The sequence below is a fragment of the Poecilia reticulata genome, chromosome 8 (assembly GCF_904066995.2).
Source record: "Poecilia reticulata chromosome 8, P_reticulata-male-v2, whole genome shotgun sequence".
Classification (NCBI taxonomy): domain Eukaryota; kingdom Metazoa; phylum Chordata; class Actinopteri; order Cyprinodontiformes; family Poeciliidae; genus Poecilia; species Poecilia reticulata.
Genome location: NC_088837.1, coordinates 4,462,902 through 4,483,404, shown reverse-complemented (window position 1 = coordinate 4,483,404; position 20,503 = coordinate 4,462,902). Strand labels below are relative to the sequence as shown.

Here is a 20,503-nt window from a genome sequence, read left to right as displayed (position 1 = left end):
AGAGCCCAAAGCATTACATTAAAACTTGACTCCACTGCGCCCCCTAGGTGAATAAAACAATTATCTCCTTGCTACGTCAACCGATCTGCACCAGATTTTAGGCATTGTCTGTGAGCAATGCCAAACATGACACGCTGAGTAATTCGAGGTGGGTGAGTTTGACTGCTCTGTCGGAGCATCAGTGGTGGCTAGGGTGAGGAGGTGCTGGGACCACGCGGTGGCTGTAGGCCGAGTGGCGCTTGGCTGCGAGGGCCGCTCGATGCTTCGCGGAGCTTTAATATTGTTTTATTTCTGCTTTTATCTTTTCTCTCAGGTGTTCACTATTCAATATTCCCACATTCAGTCTCCATACCATATTTCGTTTCCTGTTACTTAAACAAATCTTTAAATAAATTAGATTATAGTCAGAAACATCTGCCACTCCTATCCTGCATTCCTTCACTCTGTCATCTATCTTAGTTAAAAAATAATCTATTCTTGAATGTACTCCATGAGCAGCCGAATAATGCGTAAAGTCTTTTTCTAATGGATGTAGGCTTCTCCATATATCTGTCATTCCCATTTCTTCTAATGAGACTATTATAAATTTTGATATCTGCATTTTAGTTTTTTTTGTCACTCATTATGTCCATATTATGGTTCAGAACTACATTTAAATCACCTCCACAAATTAGAATTCCTTCTGTTTCTACTGCTATTAAATCAAATAAATTCTTGACGTTTTTGTTACTCTCTGGGGGTAATTAATTTTCTATTCTTCCTTTTAATATTATGTATCTTCCTTCTTTATCTTTTAATTCCTTTTTGTAATCAAATTGTATTGTGTTCGAAATTAATATTGCAACTCCTCTTCTACGCCCCTCTTTATATGAACTGTAGTATAAATTCCTGTAGCCATATTTCTTTAATTTTTCATGTTCTGTTTTGGGTAAATGGGTCTCTTGTAGAAATATAATTTGTGCTTTTTCCTTTTTCAGTTTTGTCATCACCCTTTCTTTTTTACTCAATACATTCAAACCATTCAGTCCCTGCAAATATGCTCCCAAGCAACTCAAAAAAAAACCAGCATGAACTTTTGCTAACCAAACATAAACCAAAATCCCGATGGACTTTCAAACATGGGGTATTCTTCTTCCCCAGGTCCCTGTTGGTGGGTGGAGAGGAAATCCTCACCTCTACTGAGGGCCCCTCCCTAGATCTAGTACTACTCCGGTCCTGTGGGGTACCACTCCATCTAGACATGTCCAACTTCAATCTCTCACAGTAAAATTTTATAACAAAAAAAAAGCCTGAATAATTTTAAGCATTCTCTCTGCTAGTCTCTTCTTCTGTCAGCCACTTTATCCACAATATCATATGGTAAAATACCAAGTTTAATAACGTGGTCTGTTTTTTCTTGTGTCCATACCTCTTTCCCCGCAGTTTCAACTTCTTCTGAAAACAAAACATTTTAGGATTTCCATTGGAAGCTTCGTAGTTTTTCTCACTTGCTGTGCCGCTATACGCGTCTGTTCTTTCCCCTTTACTCGCTGCCACCCCGCGGCGCCTCGCTGTCTCTCCGCTGCCGCGGCATCTCCTCCTGGCTCAGCGTAGCCCCTTTCCTTCATGTCTTGCGCTGCTGTCCTGGCACGTCGTATGTCTTCGTTCCGTTCTCCCAGTGTATCCAGATTTTAGCAAGTGGTTTGGAAACATATTCCTTTTTCCTTCAATATTTTTTTAATGCCCGTATACGTCTTTCGTTTCTCGACAATCTCGGTTGGATAGTCATGGTCGAAGTAGATTTGTTTACCCGTCACTTGGACTTTTTTCTGCCAGGCTTTCTTCAAGATCATTTCTTTGGTCTCGAATTGTAGAAAGTTAATTATGACTGACCTGGGTGCTGCATTTGGGTTCGATTTTGGGTTGAGGGCTCGGTGGGCTCGTTGAATCTGGAGATCGATCCCCTCCGGAATTTCGAGTTCCTTTTTTAAAAGTAGCTCCAGAAATGCAACTGTGGATCTCCCTTCTACATCTTCTGGTAAGCCGAATATTCGGAAATTGTTTCTCCTTGATGTCCCATCGAGATCGGTTAGTTTTTCCTGCATTCGCTGTGTTTGTTCCACCATCTTTCTTAGCACCTCGTTAGCATCCGTCTTCCACTCCTCCACCTCCGCTATACGCGTCTGTGGCTCGCTTATGCTCCCTTGCTGTGCCTGTAGCTCCCGATCATTCTCGGACAGCCTACGATCTATTTCTTGTCAAAGATTTGTTATTTCTTCCTTCAGTTCGTCTTTGAACGAGTCTAGCTCCTTGCACAGCTCTTGTTTAAGGACTTTAATGTCTCTTCCAATTGCTGTGAGCCCATTTTGGAGCGTTTCCCTGTCCTCGTGTTCCTCCATTTTCTCGTTGGGACTTTTCCGTGTTCGCTAGCTTCGTGTTCAGAGATTTCTTCCGTTACAGGCAGCTCTTCAGTTCCGTTTTGCTTTTTATAGTTTTTCCGGCTTCTTTTCTTGCTTAACCCACTCATGCCTTAGTTTTATCTATTGAGGTCCAATTTAGTTGTGGGCATTTTTAAGCCGACTCTGGTGAGCTAACTTTCTACGCTCCTACCTCCTCCGCCATCTTCCCAGCCTGTCCGTGAATTTTTTTTAACCTTCACAATTTTACTTTAATAATTAATGAAAAATTATAGTGCTGCACTTTTAGCTGCTGTATGGAGATAGGATCATACTTTCCATCTGTCAGGGATCTGTAACCTGGATCTCTGGAGACACAAGTGGGTCTTTGGCTCACTTAATATATCAAATGATGAAATATTGCTCTGTTTTATTTTCTTCATTTTTTTTCCAAGTGTTGCCATGGAAAAACACCAACTATCCTGGCCCCTGTGATAAATTTGGTCTAAACCAGTCTCCAAACCTAACACCTTATTTATATAAATATTTTGGTAATACTCTGTAAAATACCAGAATGTTCACATAACTTTTATACTTTTGGCTGTCTGAGGACACATTTTGAATATTAAATCAGGTGTTATGATCAGTTACTCAGTAGTTTACCAAATACTTTTTACACTTACTTAATTTAAAGTATTGGAGTACAATTTTGCGGTACTCTAACCCAGTGCTTTTCAACTACTGTGCCGCGGCACACTAGTGTACCGTGAGTGATCGTCAGTTGTGCCGTGGAAATTATCCAATTTCACCTACCATATTTTCCGGACTATAAGCTGCTACTTTTTTCCTACACTTTGAACATGCGGCTTTTCTGTGGATTTTTCTTCAACCACCAGGGGGCTCTTTAGCAGGAAGTGAATCATTGGTAGTTAAAATTGGAAATCAAAGAAGAATGCCGCTAATTTTCATTTAGAACAAGTACATGCTAGCAGCAGGCACAACGGAGAAATGTTTTCAAACTCATATGATGCAGCTTCTAAGTTGAGGAGTATCGATCTGGCAGTAGAGGAGGGAAATAGAGCCACTGCACGTAAACTCGGCGTGAACAAAACCGGATTTGGAGACGGAGAACGGCGTCCTTAATATATCCAGCAGTTATTAGGACGCACCTCTCTGCTGCCCTCTGCGGAGTCCTTATGGGAAACCGAGAGCGGCAGAGAAACCAGCGACCTGCAGCCCGGTGCGGCTGATATATGGACGTTTCCAGGGGGTTTAAAAAAATCTGAAGGTACGGTTTATAGTATGGTGCGCTCAAAGTCCAGAAAATACGGTAATTGGTCTTAAAAGATTTTTTGAAAACAAATTAATTATCTGCAAATAATGCAATCTTTGAGTGTCTTTGCTGTAGTGACTAGCGGTGTAATCAGGTAATTTTATTACCACTAGATGGCAGTAGGTACAGAGCATTTTACATTAAAACAAGAGAATTAGTGATCGCACACGACAGTGTTGTGTCACTGTTCAGGTGTATTTTTGAAGTGTACATGTTAAGTGCAATTTGAAAAAAGAAATGTAAAATATGATAAAAATTTATTTTTGTGTTTGATTCCTATTCAAGACACTTTGATAAGAATAACTATATATGTAATATAGGCGGCTACAGAGTATCTTTGTTTCCATTTTTGGTTGGTGGTGTGCCTTGAGATTTTTTCAATTAAAACAATGAACCTTGGCTCAAAAAAGGTTGAAAAACACTGGTCTAACCAACCTCTATGCATGAATGATTGCTCTATGGATCATTTTTAAAGACAAAAAACACTGCCATAAAATATTATCTATCACTGCAGCAGCCATGCCATCCCATGAGAGTCGGGCGACACGCACCGTGCTGGGGGTCCCTTATTTTGATTTCTGAAAGGTGGCAACCCTAAAAGTCATGTTATTATGCAGAATGGAGTAGGTCCATGTTAATCAACATAATAATGATACTCCCCATAATGATACTCCCCATGCTGTAGACTACATTTTACATTTTAGTTAACCTCAGCATTGTTGCTAATTTTCAGCATCAGAATCCTGGGTTCCAACCGACATGCACTCTTTGGTAGGCCCCTTTTAAATTTCCTCTGAAATTTTTCAGTTGAGCTTACTACACTGATAACCAGTGTAAACTTGAATGTATGCATAATTGGATACTGAAACTTACGAGAAATAACTGCTGTATTTTGATTATTTTAATTATTATTTTAATAAGACATGACAGAAGTGTGATACTGGCATAACAACAGTGCACACATCTGATGTTTACAGTGGTCCAAAGAATTCTCTGGGAGTTTCAAGGAGGAGGCAGAACTCTAGCAAAGAGTTGTGTTGAACTTTTACATTATTTAAAGGCATGTGGAGTAAGATTACATGTTACGATAACCATCATAAATTGTGACCTGTGTGATCCTGGTTGTTTGAGGGTCTACTTCTTAAAATAGATTTGGGTCATTGAATTTGTGACTTAAGTAAAATATGCCGTTTTTTACTGTCCTATCTGTCAATTCAGAATACAGAAAACAACCCACAGGATTTATTTTTAGGGTTGGTCCAGTTTCTTATAACACACAAATGTACACATCAAGCTGAAGCCTTTTAAAATAGTGTAAGTGGTATGCATCAAACCTTGTGTAGTCCATGATGGTGTTAAGGCGATGTGCTATTGTCAGAACGGTGCAGTCGTCAAACTGTGAGCGGATAGTGGACTGGATCAAGTTGTCTGTCTCCATGTCTACAGCAGCGGTGGCCTCATCCAACACCAGGACTTTAGTCTTCCTAAGTAGAGCTCTGGCAAGGCACAGCAGCTGCCTCTGGCCCACGCTAAGGGGATACACACATGCAAACAAGCACAGAATTCAGCTGGTTGAGCTCACTGTCAATTAGAATGGGTTCCCAGTTACGGTGACATGTAAACATTCACACACCCTTACCTGTTCTCACATTTCATCAAATTAAAACAAGTGCCCATTTATTTCAATAGTTTTATGTGACAGAGAAAGTAGAACATAACTGAGAAGTGGAACATTTTTGACCTATGAAAATCCAAAAATACTAGACTGAAAAGAAAATGTTTGAAATAATAGGCTCATAGATTATAAAAAGCTTTACTAAATAAATAATGGTTTACCACATCATACCTTTTCAAACTCCTGTTTACCATGGCCTCTCCAAACTCCTCCCATGCCCGAGTTTTTGCTTCAGCGACCACCTGAGCTGCATGCTGCTTCACCCGCTGGTACCCATCAGCTGCTTCTGGAGTCCCACAGGCCAAAAAGGCCCGATAGGACTCCTTCTTCAGCTTGACAGCATCCCTCACCAAAGATGTCCACCAACGGGTTCGAGGGTTGCCGCTGCGACAGGCACCAACAACCTTGCGGCAGCAGCTCTGATAAGTCGCCTCGGCAATGGAGGTACGGAACATGGTCCACTCAGACTCAATGTCCCCCGGAAAGTGTTCGAAGTTCTGCCGGAGATGGGAGTTAAAGCTCCGTCTCACAGGGGACTCTGCCAGACGTTCCCAGCAGACCCTCACTACACGTTTGGGCCTGCCAGGTCTGACCGGCTTCCTCCCCGACCACCGGAGCCAACTCGTCACCAGGTAGTGGTCAGTGGACAGCTCCGCACCTCTCTTCACCCGAGTGTCCAAGACATACGGCCGCATATCAGATGAAACGATGACAAAATCGATCATCGAACTGCGGTCTAGGGTGTCCTGGTGCCAAGTGCACATATGGACACCCTTATGCTTGAACATGGTGTTCGTGATGGACAATCCGTGACGAGCACAAAAGTCCAACAACAGAACACCACTCGAGTTCAGATCGGGGGGCCGTTCCTCCCAACCACGCCGCTCCAGGTCTCACTGTCATTGCCCACGTGAGCGTTGAAGTCCTCCAGTAGAACAAGGGAGTCCCCAGGAGGGGCACTCCCTTCACACGGGTTCTGACTGTTGTCAGAACCCGTGCCCCCACCTGTAGGTGTAGGGAGGCTACCCTCTCGTTCACCGGGGTAAACCCCAACGTACAGGCGCCAAGATGGGGGACAACAAGTATGCCCACTCCTGCCCGGTGCCTCTCACCGTGGGCAACTCCAGAGTGGAAGTACGTCCAGCCCCTCTCAAGGAGACTGGTTCCAGAACCAAAGCCATGTGTCGAGGTGAGGCTGACTATTTCTAGCCGGAACCTCTCAGCCTCGCACACTAGCTCCAGTTCCTTCCCCACCAGAGAGGTGACGTTCCACGTCCCAAGAGCCAGCTTCTGCAGCCGAGGATCAGACCGCCAGGGTCCCCTCCCTCGGCTTCCGCCCGTAACACAATGCACCCGACCCCTTTGGCCCCACCGACAGGTGGTGAGCCCATTGGAAGGGGGACCCATGTCTCCTTTTTGGGCTGAGCCCGGCCGGGCTCCGTGGGTAAAAGCCCGGCCACCAGGCCTCGCCATTGTGCCCCACCTCCAGGCCTGGCTCCAGAGTGGGGCCCCGGTGACCCATGTCCGGGCGAGGGAACGCCAGATCCAAAGTTTGTCTCCATCATAAGGGGTCTTCGGGCTGCGCTTTGTCTGGTTCCTCACCTAGGACCTGTCTGCCTTGGGTGACCCTACCAGGTACTTAAAGCCCCAGACAGCATAGCTCCTAGGATCATTGGGACACTCAAACCCCTCCACCACGATAAGGTGGCAGCCCAAGGAGCAGAAAGGATTAGTGCATACATCTATAGCTTTTCATTTTAAACAGGTAGGATATTCTGATGAAGGAAGTGATCTTCATGTGGTTTCGTAGTGCATGTAAATTGCTCCAGTGCTATGCTAAGCATAACTCCTAAGCTTCCACTTCAGTCCCGTCACTCAAATAATGTTATCTAGTGTATTTAACATTAACACAACTCGCTACAGTTTTCTGTTTGTAAACAAGATGGTAGCAGTTTTGGACACGTAGCACCGACAGATAGACAGAGCTATCTATCCGTGCTATGGTAGTAAAATCTGATGAGGTAGCACTGATAGTCAGAACAATGGCACTGTGAGTAGCGTAAAGCAGACACAGAGAGCTATCTGGGAAATGTGATCATTCTCCTTTTAGTTTGAAGGTTATTTTGAATATTCTGATAAGTTTTGTCCAGTTGGATTTGGGAGTATACATTCAAAGCAGAGCAAGATGAATAACAGTATTAAAATTAAAGCTGGAAGCAGCATTGGCAGCCCTCACAGTTCAGCGCCACCTGGTTTTGCAGCGACCACAGGATGTCCGGCACTGTCACCTATTGCCATCGTGAACACTCTCAGACCTTTTATACACATGTCCACTAGGCGATGCACTTGGCAAATCTTCCAAATGGTCTACAGTTGAGTAATTCAACATGAGTCCAGAAGTTTTTAAAGTTAGGTAAAAAACCAACCTTTCATAAAGGAATTATATTAAATTCCTCTTTAGTGACAAATGATTGGTGAGTACTACCTTCAGGCTTTTGAACATATCATCTATGGTTATCAAGGGTTACCGTATTTTCCGCACTATAAGGCGCACCTAAAAACCTCCAAAATTCCTCAAAAGCCGACAGTGTGCCTTATATACGGACCAATATTGAGCCACAACAGGTCTAGCAACTACGGTAAGCAACCCCCAACTTCATTTTCGCCCGTTGAAGAAGCGCACGGTGCATGCTGGGATAGTTGTCAGAACGCTGGTTTGTTAATAAAGTTTGACTGACCTATCTACCTACGGACCTGATAATCAGGTCGTCTGCAGGTCATTTAGCACCACATTCTCCACCAACATGCTGTGCGCGAACGGAGAAGGGTGACCATCGTCCAGCCACGCCCCGGCCCAGTCGCGGAAGGCTCTCCTCCCCGACCGGAGTCAGACTGTTTTGTTGACATTGCCTTTAGTGCAGCTCCATCTAGTGGATGCATAACGTAACTCCAGCCTCTACTGTAGCGTCTATTCTATGCGCCTTATATATGAAAAAAGTTTTAAAATAGGCCATTCATTGAAGGTGCGCCTTATAGTGCAGAAAATACGGTAATGGCCAGTGTAACATTAACACTGGAGGGGTAAATTGTTATTTACATCTTAATCTTTCAAAATAGGAAGTTATTTTGAGTGCGCTTACCACTTCAGTCAATTAAACTTCTCAGTGAAGGAGTTAGATGGGAGGGGTTTGGCAACTCACCCAACAACAAACCAGAGGTACAATGGAATGAATTAAATTTGAGCATATTAATGTGTTAGGGCGACATAGTCAAACAAGTAAATAAAAAAAGCTTTCCGCACTTTGAGAAATGTGTTGTCATGCATGTTATAATTATGCACTATTTTATGCATAGATACATTTTATATACTTATAAAATATACTGAAGTATTACAGTACATCACATTGTAATGCCATATAGTCAATAGAATAGAATAGAATAGAAGTACTTTATTCATCCCAACCGGGAAATTACTGTGCAGTTGCAGCATACACATACACACAGATCAAATTACAAAATAAAAATGAAAATATATAAATAAAATAAAATGCATAAAATGTAGAATGTAAGATGCAAGACCTTTCAGATGGGAGCTACTCCACCCAGGAGGTCAAAACATCAAATGATTAAACAAAAATACAAGAAAGGTTCCATACCTAAGGTTTTCTCCTCCTTCACTACACTCATGGCTGAGTTTGTTGGGTAGGCTAGAGACAAAGTTCTTGAGATGGGAAAACTCCAAAGCCCTCCATATTTCCTCATCAGAATATGAATCAAAGGGGTCCAGGTTCATTCTCAAAGATCCGGAAAACAGCACTGGGTCCTGAAAGGTGAGCAGAGAGTAATATCAGGATAGTAAAGGTGTATTTTTAGAATTAGCCTAGCCCTAACCTTTACCTAATCTCTCCTGGGATGATCTTCATTTGAGTTTATATGCGGTTTTAGAAAATTTATCCAATCTAGGTCTGGCCAATATTACCAAAACCCATCTCATAATATAACAGATTAATACACAAAAAAGAGTTGTGGTCTATATCAATAATTGTTAGTTTTTTATTTAAAAAATCTGAAATACTGAAAAAAGAGTGATGTGACCTTTCCAATTTTCAGTTTCCTCTTGAGCTGTTGTACTCGTTTCTTTACTTCACACCTTTGTTTTTATTTTAATTAAGCAGTTATGAGGCACTGTGGAAAAATCTGAAACTCCTCAAGTTACTCTACAGCAGTGTTTCTCAATTATTTTCTGTCATGCCCGCCGTAGGAAGCATAAAAAAATATATATAATGGCATTATATGACCTTGGTAACCAACCAACAGCTGTTTCATTATTTTCAGTTTCAAAACAATTTTCCTGTTCAGTTTATTAAGCCAATCAAGACATTTAATCAATACTACTCAATTTGGAAGAGAAAAAGTGCAAATGAGTTGCTGGATGTGTGGTTTTAGAAACTTTTTTAAAAACTGTAAACATTGATTACTTCTCAGCTTTTTCAAACTTATTGTTTTTCACAAGGTATTGAGTTTTTTATTGTGCAAAATTTGCAGCAATATTACTTATATTTCAGCTTGTCAGCAGAAATGCATAATACTTTGCATTAACAGTTAAAATGTAGACTTTGTCTATTTCTTGGCCTTTTTCTGGGAGCTACAGGTACTTAGTTACTTACTTATGATGGAGTAGGGCCAGACTAAGAGTTTTTTTGGTTTGTGTTTTAAATACGAGTAAAGTTGTACAAGAATAAAGTCGTAATGTTATAGTAACTCTTCACCACACTGTGCTAAAATTAGGAATATTGAGGGTATTGCAAAGCTATAGTTGGTATTAGTTTTACAAATAAAAAATACTTTTTTCACACGTCAGAATCAAATGATCAGCTGCAAGACTTTGATACTACTGTTTAAAGAACTTTAAAAAAAAACATTTTATTTGAATTTTCCTAGGAACCATTCATATATTTGTTATATTCTTAGTAACAATAAAGATATAATTCACACTCTTGTTCAGTCCTTCAGGAACGGCTCCTAGCAACAACAACATGGTGGGTTGTTGGAGTTTAACATCCAAAATATCATTCCAATAAGTCTTGATCTTATTCCAGGACCAGAAAATGTGGGGATGATTTGCCACTGCGTCCCCGCAGTCCCTCCAACATTAAGATGCATTGGGGTTTTTATAAAACTGCTGCTTTTCCAGCTGAACTCTTGCCAATAGTTTGAGGAGAAGGTTCAAGCAGCGGATTCACACATATTGTCCCATTGATCTTGATCTTCTTTAAATATATCCACAATTTTATTCCTTATCTTTTGGATTTGTACATTGATTTGATCAAGTTGAGTTCTGATTTGCATGTTCTCTAATCTCCAGTTCTTTTAATTTCTCATCTAGTTAATTTAGTTCTTTTTCTTCTTTTTATTAATAGCATTGCTTAGTGATATAAATGTGCCTTTAATAAGTGACTTCAACCCGTCCCACAAAATATCAACTTCCCGTTGTCATTTAATTCTAGAAAGTATTTTATTTCTGTTTTTATTTCTTTTATAACATTTTTATTTAGCAAGCTTGTAGTTTGCCTCCCTATTGTTTTTTTCGTCTCATATCCGGTTAAGTGTTAAATATATTAGTGAGTAATCTGACAAGTTTTTAGTACAAATTTTACAGCTTTTTATTCTCTGTCAAAAGCTGAGATCTATTCTTGAAAATACTGTGTGAGGGGGAGAAATTAGGTGAAATCTTTTCCTGTTGGGTGCATCTCCTGCCAAGCATCCAGTAAACCAAAATTATACAGGCCTCTTTTTAGCACTTTACTTTGTGGTGTGGGTTATGTTATTAGATGTGTCATTTTTATTCAAATCTGTATTAAATCCACCTGCACATATTAATATACTTTGTGACTCTGATTAAATAACTTCTAGGACTTATTTTTTTCAAAAAATGATGGTCATAATTTGGGGCATGTAGACAGAGAGAAGGGTAACCAATTTCCCTTCAATCCTACCCCGAACCAATATATAACCTGCCTTCACTGTCTCATATATGCTTAATAAGTTCAAAATGTAGGGACTTATGTATTAGTACTGCAACTCCTCTTTTATGACCTGTCTTGTATGAGGTATGAAAAACATTCCTAAATAAAAAATTTAGCAATATCTCATGTTCTATTGGGGAAAAATGAGTTTCTTGAAAGAACAGAATCTGAATTTTCTCCTTTTTTATCTTGGACATTACTCTGTTCCTCTTGACAGTGTTATGAGTCCATTAACATTCCATGAAGCTGCTCTAATATCACCATTAGTCATATCAGTACACCAGTTTGCACATGCCGACAGTTTGAAAAACATCAGAGATATAGAAAACATAAAACAAACAAGATTTAAACCACCATCTTGGAGACACTCCTGGAAGTCCACTGGCACAACTTTTGTGTTGAGAATAATAACCACTTACATTACAATAAGCCTCTGAAATATAAATAAAAAGAGAGAGGTGGAATGATTCAATTTGGTATGCTTGTAAGTTTCCTTCTTTAGTAAGGAGCAGAGACAATTTAGAGTGGCCAAATGTCAGACTGGGACAGAATCTCATTTCTATTGGAAGGCCTGACAGTTGTGCCATATAAACACTACCTCAGCCTTTGTCTCCACTGTAAATCTAGCCACTAAAGGCTGCTTTGCTACAGGTGCACTGATCAGGTGAGATTGCTTTTTTGCATCCTATTTACTCACCTGTGGGATGATGGTGATTCTGGAGCGCAGCTCATGGAGGCCTAGCTTAGCAATGTCCACTCCATCAATGAAGATGTGGCCCTCTGCTGCCTCAATGATCCGGAACAGGCCCAGTGTTAGAGATGACTTTCCAGCACCAGTCCTCCCCACAATCCCTACCTGTTGGGAACCAGCAGCACATCCACAATAACTTCCTCCAGTGTTCAGTCACAGTGAGTACTCCTGAGCTTATCAGAGCTACAATAAGACCTGCCTTCTCTCCTCCGTTAATAGCAATGGTGATATTGCGAATGGCCAGGTCCAGGTCATGACGATAGCGCAGACCAAAGCCTCGGATGTCTATGCAGCCCTGAGTGGGCCAGCCAGGGGGAACAGAGGGAGACTCATGTTGCCACTCTGCCTGTGGTCAGTGAACAGACATGAATGCAAATACTCAAATCATATTTTGAATCACAATCAAGCTCAGCCAAAGTCCTAACTTGGTTATGTTTTCATTTGCCCTTTCTCATGACTAAACAGTTGACAGACTGTTTATTGATGTCACTTTGTTACCTTTTCCAACTATGGTTTTAGAGCATGGTTGCCTTTGTGGAGTGCATATAGACCCGAAACAATGTCAAACTCAAATAGGCAATTTGGCTTAGAAGGCATCGATTTCCCCTGAGCTTTAGAACTGATCTGCACTTTTCTGAGATCAATACTTCTAAGTGTTTCCATGCACTGCTCCTAGCAGGTCTTCCAGAACTACCTTTTTACATTCTGCTCTTGTTACTAGATGATAGGGTTTCAACAGTCCTGTTACTATCACTTCTGAAGACAGCAAGTCTCCAATTCTAGAAGTAACAGTAATCAAACCATGTCAATACATTTTATAAGGTTGTGCTGAAGCATTTAAAAAATCCCATGGAACTGAGGCCAGTGCACAGAGAGATTATAAAAAGCATGTGGTACAATGAACTATGAACACTGAAATGACTGCAAACAACAATAGGAGACTAAAAAATTAAATATATATATTTTTCTAATATCTATTCTTTAATATTAAGTCTGTCTAATGAGATGACAGTAAAATCAATTGACAATATAAAACCCTGGTGGGAGTATTTATTTAAATGTTGCAGCGTTTAAGCCTACATAACCACAGAAAAATAAAAAGGACAAAAGTCAACCGTTAAACATCCCAATGTTAGTATGGTTTTGGTCCGAAGAATGTGCAGTGTACCTCTTTCCCTGTGCTGGAGTATTCCTTCACTTTCTCTACAGCTATTATATTTGTCTCTACATCAGAAGACATTCTCACGAGCCACGTCAATGAGGCAGTTAGCTGCAAACGAAGTAAACAAAAAAAGGTTAGATTGGGTTCAAAAGTGTATTAAACTAATTTATTAACATTTGCAAAACTACCAAAGTGGTGCTTTTACCTGCAGGGCATAGGAGATGGAGAGTCCCATGATGCCTGGGCTCAGGCTGTCTCTGGCTATAACAGCAAACAGGGCAGCAAATGAAACAATGCAGTTTCCTACAAACTCCAGGCGAACAGCCAGCCACCTACACAAACACAAGTTCAGATACAAACGAATCAGTCTTGATCAAGAAGATTTGACTTTTTTGGAAAAATGTTTTCTTACAAATCTCAAAGTGAAAACCGAATTCTACAAAATGCAGCTTTTATAAATGAAAGTTGAAAGCAGCATCAGGGGCCCTCGCTGTTCTGGTGTTCTGCCACCCCATCATCACACTGTTCCTGCATCTGTGCACTACACGGTCCAGTTCAGTGTGAGTCCAGCAGCAAGTGTTTAGGTTTTGCTGACATCAGACCTTCCAGATCGGTTTGCTACAATGTGTGTAGCAATGTTCCCTGATGATGCACTCTCTCTGTCGCTTAAGCGCACCCGTTGCCGTGGCAACCTCCTGCGCTCTAACTAAGCAGATATTACGTTAAGAACATAATACTCAGTTCGATACAATATTAGTTTTTCAGGATTGATATTTATTTCGTGAGTATTAATAAGTGCTCCCCTGAACACATTGGTGGTTGATGAGCTCATTTTAAACTCTTGCTCTGCATAAGGCCGTCTTTCAGTCGCCTCTTTTTTTGGTAATGGACCCGAAACGCATTGAATTGCGCAACACCTTGTTGAAACAATTATTACTGAGATTATTATTTTTGTTGGGTCATTTACTTGAAAACGTTTTGTTGATTTCTTTTATTCTTTAATAAAATTATAAATGTTTTGGATCTTAGTGAATAAGCGCGTCAGAAGAGGACGTGCTGCTCTCAGCTGCCGAGATCGACTCAAAACCTTTCCGCGACCGACTGGTCGATCAGGATGGATGTATTGAGCACCCATGATCTAAAACATGCAGGGCAGTGTGCCGGGATAACCAGGATTGGGAAACACTGGTCTAGCTAGATTTATACAAGCACTATATTCCTCCCCAAAATCTCTGAAGGTCTTGAATTCCAGGGGAAGTTCAGTGCCACATGTATCCAATCCCCTAACTTCTCAGTTTGTCTAATTTTCTTGAAGTGTTATTTTGTCCTCATGCTGTAATGGTAGCCAGGAATACTAATTAATTAAAGAATGTACCTTGCAGGCAGTGGTGTCTTTATAACACTTTCACTTGAGATACAGTCACTGCATTCAGGTAACCTCCATCTCACCAATTATGAAAGAAGCACTATTTGCTTGGACCTTTGTTTAATTAGGTCACTTTAAGGGAGTGAATATTTATGCAATCATTTATTTTATTTTATATGTTTTTATTTAGTTGACATTTTGTCAAAATCAGTTTTTACTTTCACATTAAATTCATTTTTCTGTAATTATTTTGATCAAAAAGCAAAACTTTATTGATCATGATTGACTTGTAAAATCTATAAAAGGGTTTTGTAACACTTTAACGGGGTGTGCATAAGACTGGCACGACACTGTCATAAACATGACATAACATCTGTCATGAACACAAAGGAGTCTTTATGAATGTTGTCATTAAGTGTTACTCAGTAAATAATGACGCTTTTAATGCAAAGTTGCTTTAAAAGTTGCCTTGAAAGTCCATTGAAAGTGCCAACTTTGCATTATTTTGGAAATAATCACACTTTAATGCAAAGTTGGCACTTTTAATGGACTTTCAAGGCAACTTTTAAAGCAACTTTGCATTAAAAGTGTCATTATTTACTGAGTAACACTTAATGACAACATTCATAAAGACTCCTTTGTGTTCATGACAGTGTTATGTCAGTCTTATGCACACCCACTCAAATAAAGTGTTACCGAAAGTTCAAACACCTAGGAGGGTGAGAACATTTAATAAGAATTAGAGAAGAGAAAAATAGCACTGCTCTTAACCTGTTAGCTACTATGCTGGGGTAGTAGGCCTTCTGGTTGTGGTCTACTCGCTGGTCACTCTCATGGATGAATCGCTCCTGCTCACCAAAAGCTCGAATGACAGAGGTGCCCAACAATGTTTCGTTAAAGTGGGTGTAGATGGGTGAACGGCTGACAGACTCCAGACGCTTCAGCTGGCGAGAAGTTGCCACATAAAACCTCTGTACACAAACAAGCAATATAATATTCAACAATTTTAATTACATCTAAGAGCAAGTCAGAGCTGCACACACAGCAGAAATACAAGATGTATTTTTAACTAACCTGCACAAAAAAGTAGAGCAACCCAAGAAAAGGAATGATGATAGCCACAAGTGGTGTGGCAAACAGGATAATGACACAGGAACCCAACACATTGAACAAGGATCCCATGAACATTTTAATAATGCTGGGGATTACAGAATCAATGGTGTCCATCTCCTTGGCAAAGCGGTTAACCAGGTTACCACTTGGAGTTTTCTCAAAGAAGGACATGGGTGAGCGCAGCACATCATATAGCAAGGACTGGTGGAGGTAGCGGGACGCCATGATGCCCCCAATGGACATGGAGAGGGAATAACCAAAGACTGCTACACCTACAAGATAACAGTAAAAATGATGACTTTTTATAACGAATGACTTTAAACACAGTTCTTTGTAAAGATATGCATTGCCCCTTGATTTTTTTTCCACATTCTGTATCACAATCACAATCTGAGACCATGCTGGAGACAAAGTTCAAACAGGAATACGTATGGCTTTCCTTCAACATTTGCTTTCTTTTGACACTCTTTGTTCATGATGTAGAGAGTGACCAAGAAATTGTTGTCACTTCAGCTAGTGATATTTTCAGCTCCCCCAGAGTTATTCTCAGCCCTCTTTCTGATTCTGCGATTATAGTTCTCTATTTCCAGCCTGTTAGTTTAAACAGACACATTCAATTGGCATAGTTCTGGACCAACCTCAACAATCTCCTGTACTGTTCATAACCAAAAAGTATTTCCATCATCCTTTGACCCAAAGGTCAGAGGATGATAAAATGAATCAACCACTTCAAATTATTTAAATGTCCACATTACTTAAAGTACAGGATGAGGTAGAGCAGAAGCAAATATTTTTCTTTTTTTTATTGGCTCTAGTGGCCTTTATTTGAAAGTGGTCAGACAGGAAAGAGAGAGAGGGAAGAAATGTTGCAAGGGTCACCAGGCCGAGACTCAAACCTGCAACGGCCACGTCAAGGACTAAGGACTATGTGGATTGTGCTTTACCACTGCACCACCACAGAAACCCAAGCAAATATTTTTCATTCAGATTTACTCATTAATCCTATGCCTATTGATAGCTACTGTTCTTTTGAACGTCTACTCCTTAGTTTTCCTCCTGATTTGCAAAGCACTAAAATCACATTTGCTTGTAGTTTTATATTGTCCACCAGGGTCTTACTCTATTTTTAGACCATATCTCAGATTTTTTATTTTATTTAGTGGTAAATACTGATAATATCAATATAATGGGGAACTAAAGCATTCATGTTGACACTGACAGTGATAGTCTAAACGTAGTCTTTAATACTCTTAGAACAAATTGGCTTTACTCAAAAAAGTCACTATCCAGTTATAATACATAACCTCCATGTTATTTTTAACCAGTATATGACCCATATCAAGCAAGTTTCTAGGATTTCCTTCTTTCACCTTGAGAAAATTGCCAAAATGAGAAATATCATGTCCACAAATGATACTGAGAGTTCCGATGAAAATAAAAAAGAGATCATATTTCTCCTATTACATCTTTCTTTTATTAGGGTCCTATTGAATCCAGAATAGTATTTAAGATTCTTATTCTCACATATGAAGACCCTGTATGACGAAGCCCCATCATCCATTTTCCTGTACTGTTTTCCAGTTTACATTATTTGGTGTTATTTCAACTTTTCTCTTTATAGAAGCTAAACCCGAATCTGGATGACGGCATCAGCTGAGATGATGTTGTCATCTCAGCTGATCATCTTCCTCTACTGATCTTAACTATATTTATGAACATTGAAAATAATCCTACATCAGTTCATCGGTTTCTTCTTGTGCATTATTCTCAGACTTTTCAAAGCCCCAGTCGGTCGCTTGTACTCAGCGAGGTTCTGGTTCTAGTTCTGTGAAGGTTTCTTTACTCTGCTGTGTTCTTTGGTCTTTATAATGCAGTTTGTTCACTAAGGTTCACCTAGAAACATCAAAGATTGGAGGAAATAGGGTTAGGGTTACCCTACCCTAACCCCAACTAGTTAGGCTGAAGAAATGCTGAATACAAATGCAAATTACCCTTGCAGATTTTTATCAGCAAAAAAAATAAAAAAATCTAAACATATCTTAAGCCACCCTTAAATTCTGTTGGACTGTCACAAGAAATCCCATTAAAAATATACTAAAGTATCAACAAAATACAAAATCTTGACAGAGTATGAATACAAGGCTCAGTAAATACTCAACTATAATGCAAACACAGAGCCTTATTTTCTGACTTACCTTGTGTCAGGCCAAAGCCACCGTACACAGAAAGTCTCCTAAGTCTGTAAGGCTGAGTGCCATTAACTACCAGGTCATCAGTCCACAGGCTAAGCCAGTAGTTGGAGAACAGGGAGACCAGGTGATGGGTGAGGAACAGCAGCAGACTGATGCAGGACAGAAGTACACCGATGGCTTTCAGATAGGCCCAAAATACAGACAGCTTCACCTAAGGAGGAAGAGCATCTAGAATCTGCCACTGATTGCTTGAATGACAGGTAACATTTATGGAAATACAGCCTCTTTCCATTCATTTTTTGTACAGGATGATTTTATGGATCGCCTTAGTAGAATTTAAATAAAACAATCACACCCTGACCAACAGGACTGAGGGTTTGTTAACTACTCTTTGGGTTAAGTGCCTTGCCCAGGGAAAATCAACATATGACAGGAAAAAGCTGGAATTGAAGCTAACGCCTTCTGATTGTAAGACAACTATGCTACAGTTGCTGTTGTTAGGAAAAAATGCAGTGTTATATGGAACATGCTGCTGTCAATCTGAGGATGTACATACTCCATTTTTATGGCCTAGTAACTTCCAGAAGACTTTTATACTGTTTTCAAGCATATTATAGTCAATAAAGGATCTAACAATATGTATAAAACATATTGCTGTTTTTTTACTCTACATACCCGTCCAGTACTGGCCTTGTCAGCTTCGGTCAGCTTCCCCATCTCAGGGTTCTTGGTCTTCTTGTTCAGTTCTCTGGCATCGTCAGTCTTATGGGGCTTTTGGGATTCAGTCCCAACAGCCGGCCCACTACCCAGAAAAAGGAGCACACAGGCTCGTAATTATCAAAAAATTCTATATATCATGACAAATGTTTGGTAAAAATGATGTGTGATAAGGAAAAAAGCAGAATATTGGGGAGATTTAAAGCAGTTCGTGCAGCTCTGATGTTCACATTCACTTATTATTGAAGAGATGTCATATTCATTTTGGTTGAAACTCAGCTGGATGTTCAAACTAGATAATGAGCCCAAATACGCATCAGAACTGGTTTTAGATTGGTCAAAGCAGGCTAACATGAAGCTTCTGAAGTGGCTTTGACCTCAAACCAAGTTTTGACACTTTTTTATTTACTGATGCCTTAAATGTTAATTCACACTGACGGACATTAAAACAAGGATTAAACATTACCGTTTTGCTGCTGCGAAGGAAACTAAATGAGGGCTGACGGATAGAGTTGGAGGAACGAGTCTGCAGTTGAGTGCTTAAATGACACGCTGTGAGGCTCATCAATGGTGTAGTTACTTCTCTGCATCCTGGTAGTTGCCAAAGAGGTGAATATATGACTTTGTAGGCGGGCCTTCTACGTGTAATCATTTCAGTGAACAGCCTCTCTATCACCCTGGATTTTCTGCAGGCAACTTCCTGCATGCAGTCTGAAACTGTCCATGTTGTCAGGGTTCAGGCCAGGTTTTTTTAGAGACGTCTTTCTTCCAACAATGCAATGTTACTCATTTCACTGCTCATTTCCACAGTTTCATAAACTCCACTCCTGCAACAGCATCCTACATGAACTGTGCTCCATTGACCACGTCACCCCGTTCAATACCAGACACAATACAAACTACTCTTCACTTACAAAGCCCTCAGTAACCTCACACCTCAATCCCCCAGATCTCACTGACCATTAAACCTCACTAAAAGGCCAAAATAAAAATACATTAATGCCTATAATGCATGGATGTAAACCTCAGATCAGAAATGCATATCTAAAGCTTGTCATTTTATCCAGATTCACTCACCCAATAAGAGCAGGTAGATCACCATTTTCTACTGCTTTGGATCCTCTCTTTGGTGCAGTTTTTAAATCTAAGACAAAGTAAAAATGAAAACTTTGTAATGGAGGGTCTACATCTAAATTAGGCCCTTCTACAGACACTACAGGAAGCATTAAGATTAATAACTGAAATACTATTGAAGCCTCCACATGGCAAAATTAGCAACTTTACTCTGGAGAGTAAAAAAACAACTCCTAGAACTGGCAACTGGAACATGTTGAAATGATGAAATGTTGCTTACCACCATCTTCAGTTTGGTCAACAGTGGCATACGTTCGCAGGAACTCGGCAAAGGCTCCCTCCTGGACCATAAGCTCTTGGTAGGAGCCTACTTCTGTGATCTCCCCGTCTACCATGACCAGGATCAGATCGGTTTGTGGTAGGAAGCTCAAACCATGAGTCACCAGCACACGAGTCTGTACACATACACATTGTTGCCAATTAATTCTGCTGCCTATTAATGCAGATGTTTTTGCTAAAACTAAAGGAGACAAGAAAGGACACTTCTATTCAGAAGTTTAATCACTAAGGGCATGAATAGCATTTAAAGTATGGGCCTTTTGGTCAGTTAGTACCACTTATCTTTCAGAGTTGAGTGAATATGCAGTAAACAATAGCCATACATTTTATAACCAAGAACTGGCTGCAAAAGTAAAATATTTTTGCAGATTTTCACAAAT

General features: G+C 40.3%; 1 protein-coding gene across 2 annotated transcripts in view; it reads right to left on the bottom strand.

Annotated features, from left to right (window-relative positions):
• abcc1 (ATP binding cassette subfamily C member 1 (ABCC1 blood group)) overlaps window positions 1–20,503 on the bottom strand; it is a 96,910-nt gene that overhangs the window by 14,725 nt on the left and 61,682 nt on the right. For both annotated transcript variants that reach the window (XM_081609656.1, XM_081609657.1), the window contains exons 19-30: window positions 20,065–20,239; window positions 19,788–19,854; window positions 18,669–18,795; window positions 17,997–18,204; window positions 15,763–16,073; window positions 15,460–15,659; window positions 13,528–13,654; window positions 13,329–13,430; window positions 12,356–12,506; window positions 12,107–12,261; window positions 9,040–9,206; window positions 5,043–5,237 (exon numbers count right to left, since the gene is read on the bottom strand). In XM_081609656.1, the coding sequence (XP_081465782.1) occupies window positions 5,043–5,237; window positions 9,040–9,206; window positions 12,107–12,261; window positions 12,356–12,506; window positions 13,329–13,430; window positions 13,528–13,654; window positions 15,460–15,659; window positions 15,763–16,073; window positions 17,997–18,204; window positions 18,669–18,795; window positions 19,788–19,854; window positions 20,065–20,239 (1,985 nt within the window). The remainder of the gene's footprint in view (window positions 1–5,042; window positions 5,238–9,039; window positions 9,207–12,106; window positions 12,262–12,355; window positions 12,507–13,328; window positions 13,431–13,527; window positions 13,655–15,459; window positions 15,660–15,762; window positions 16,074–17,996; window positions 18,205–18,668; window positions 18,796–19,787; window positions 19,855–20,064; window positions 20,240–20,503) is intronic.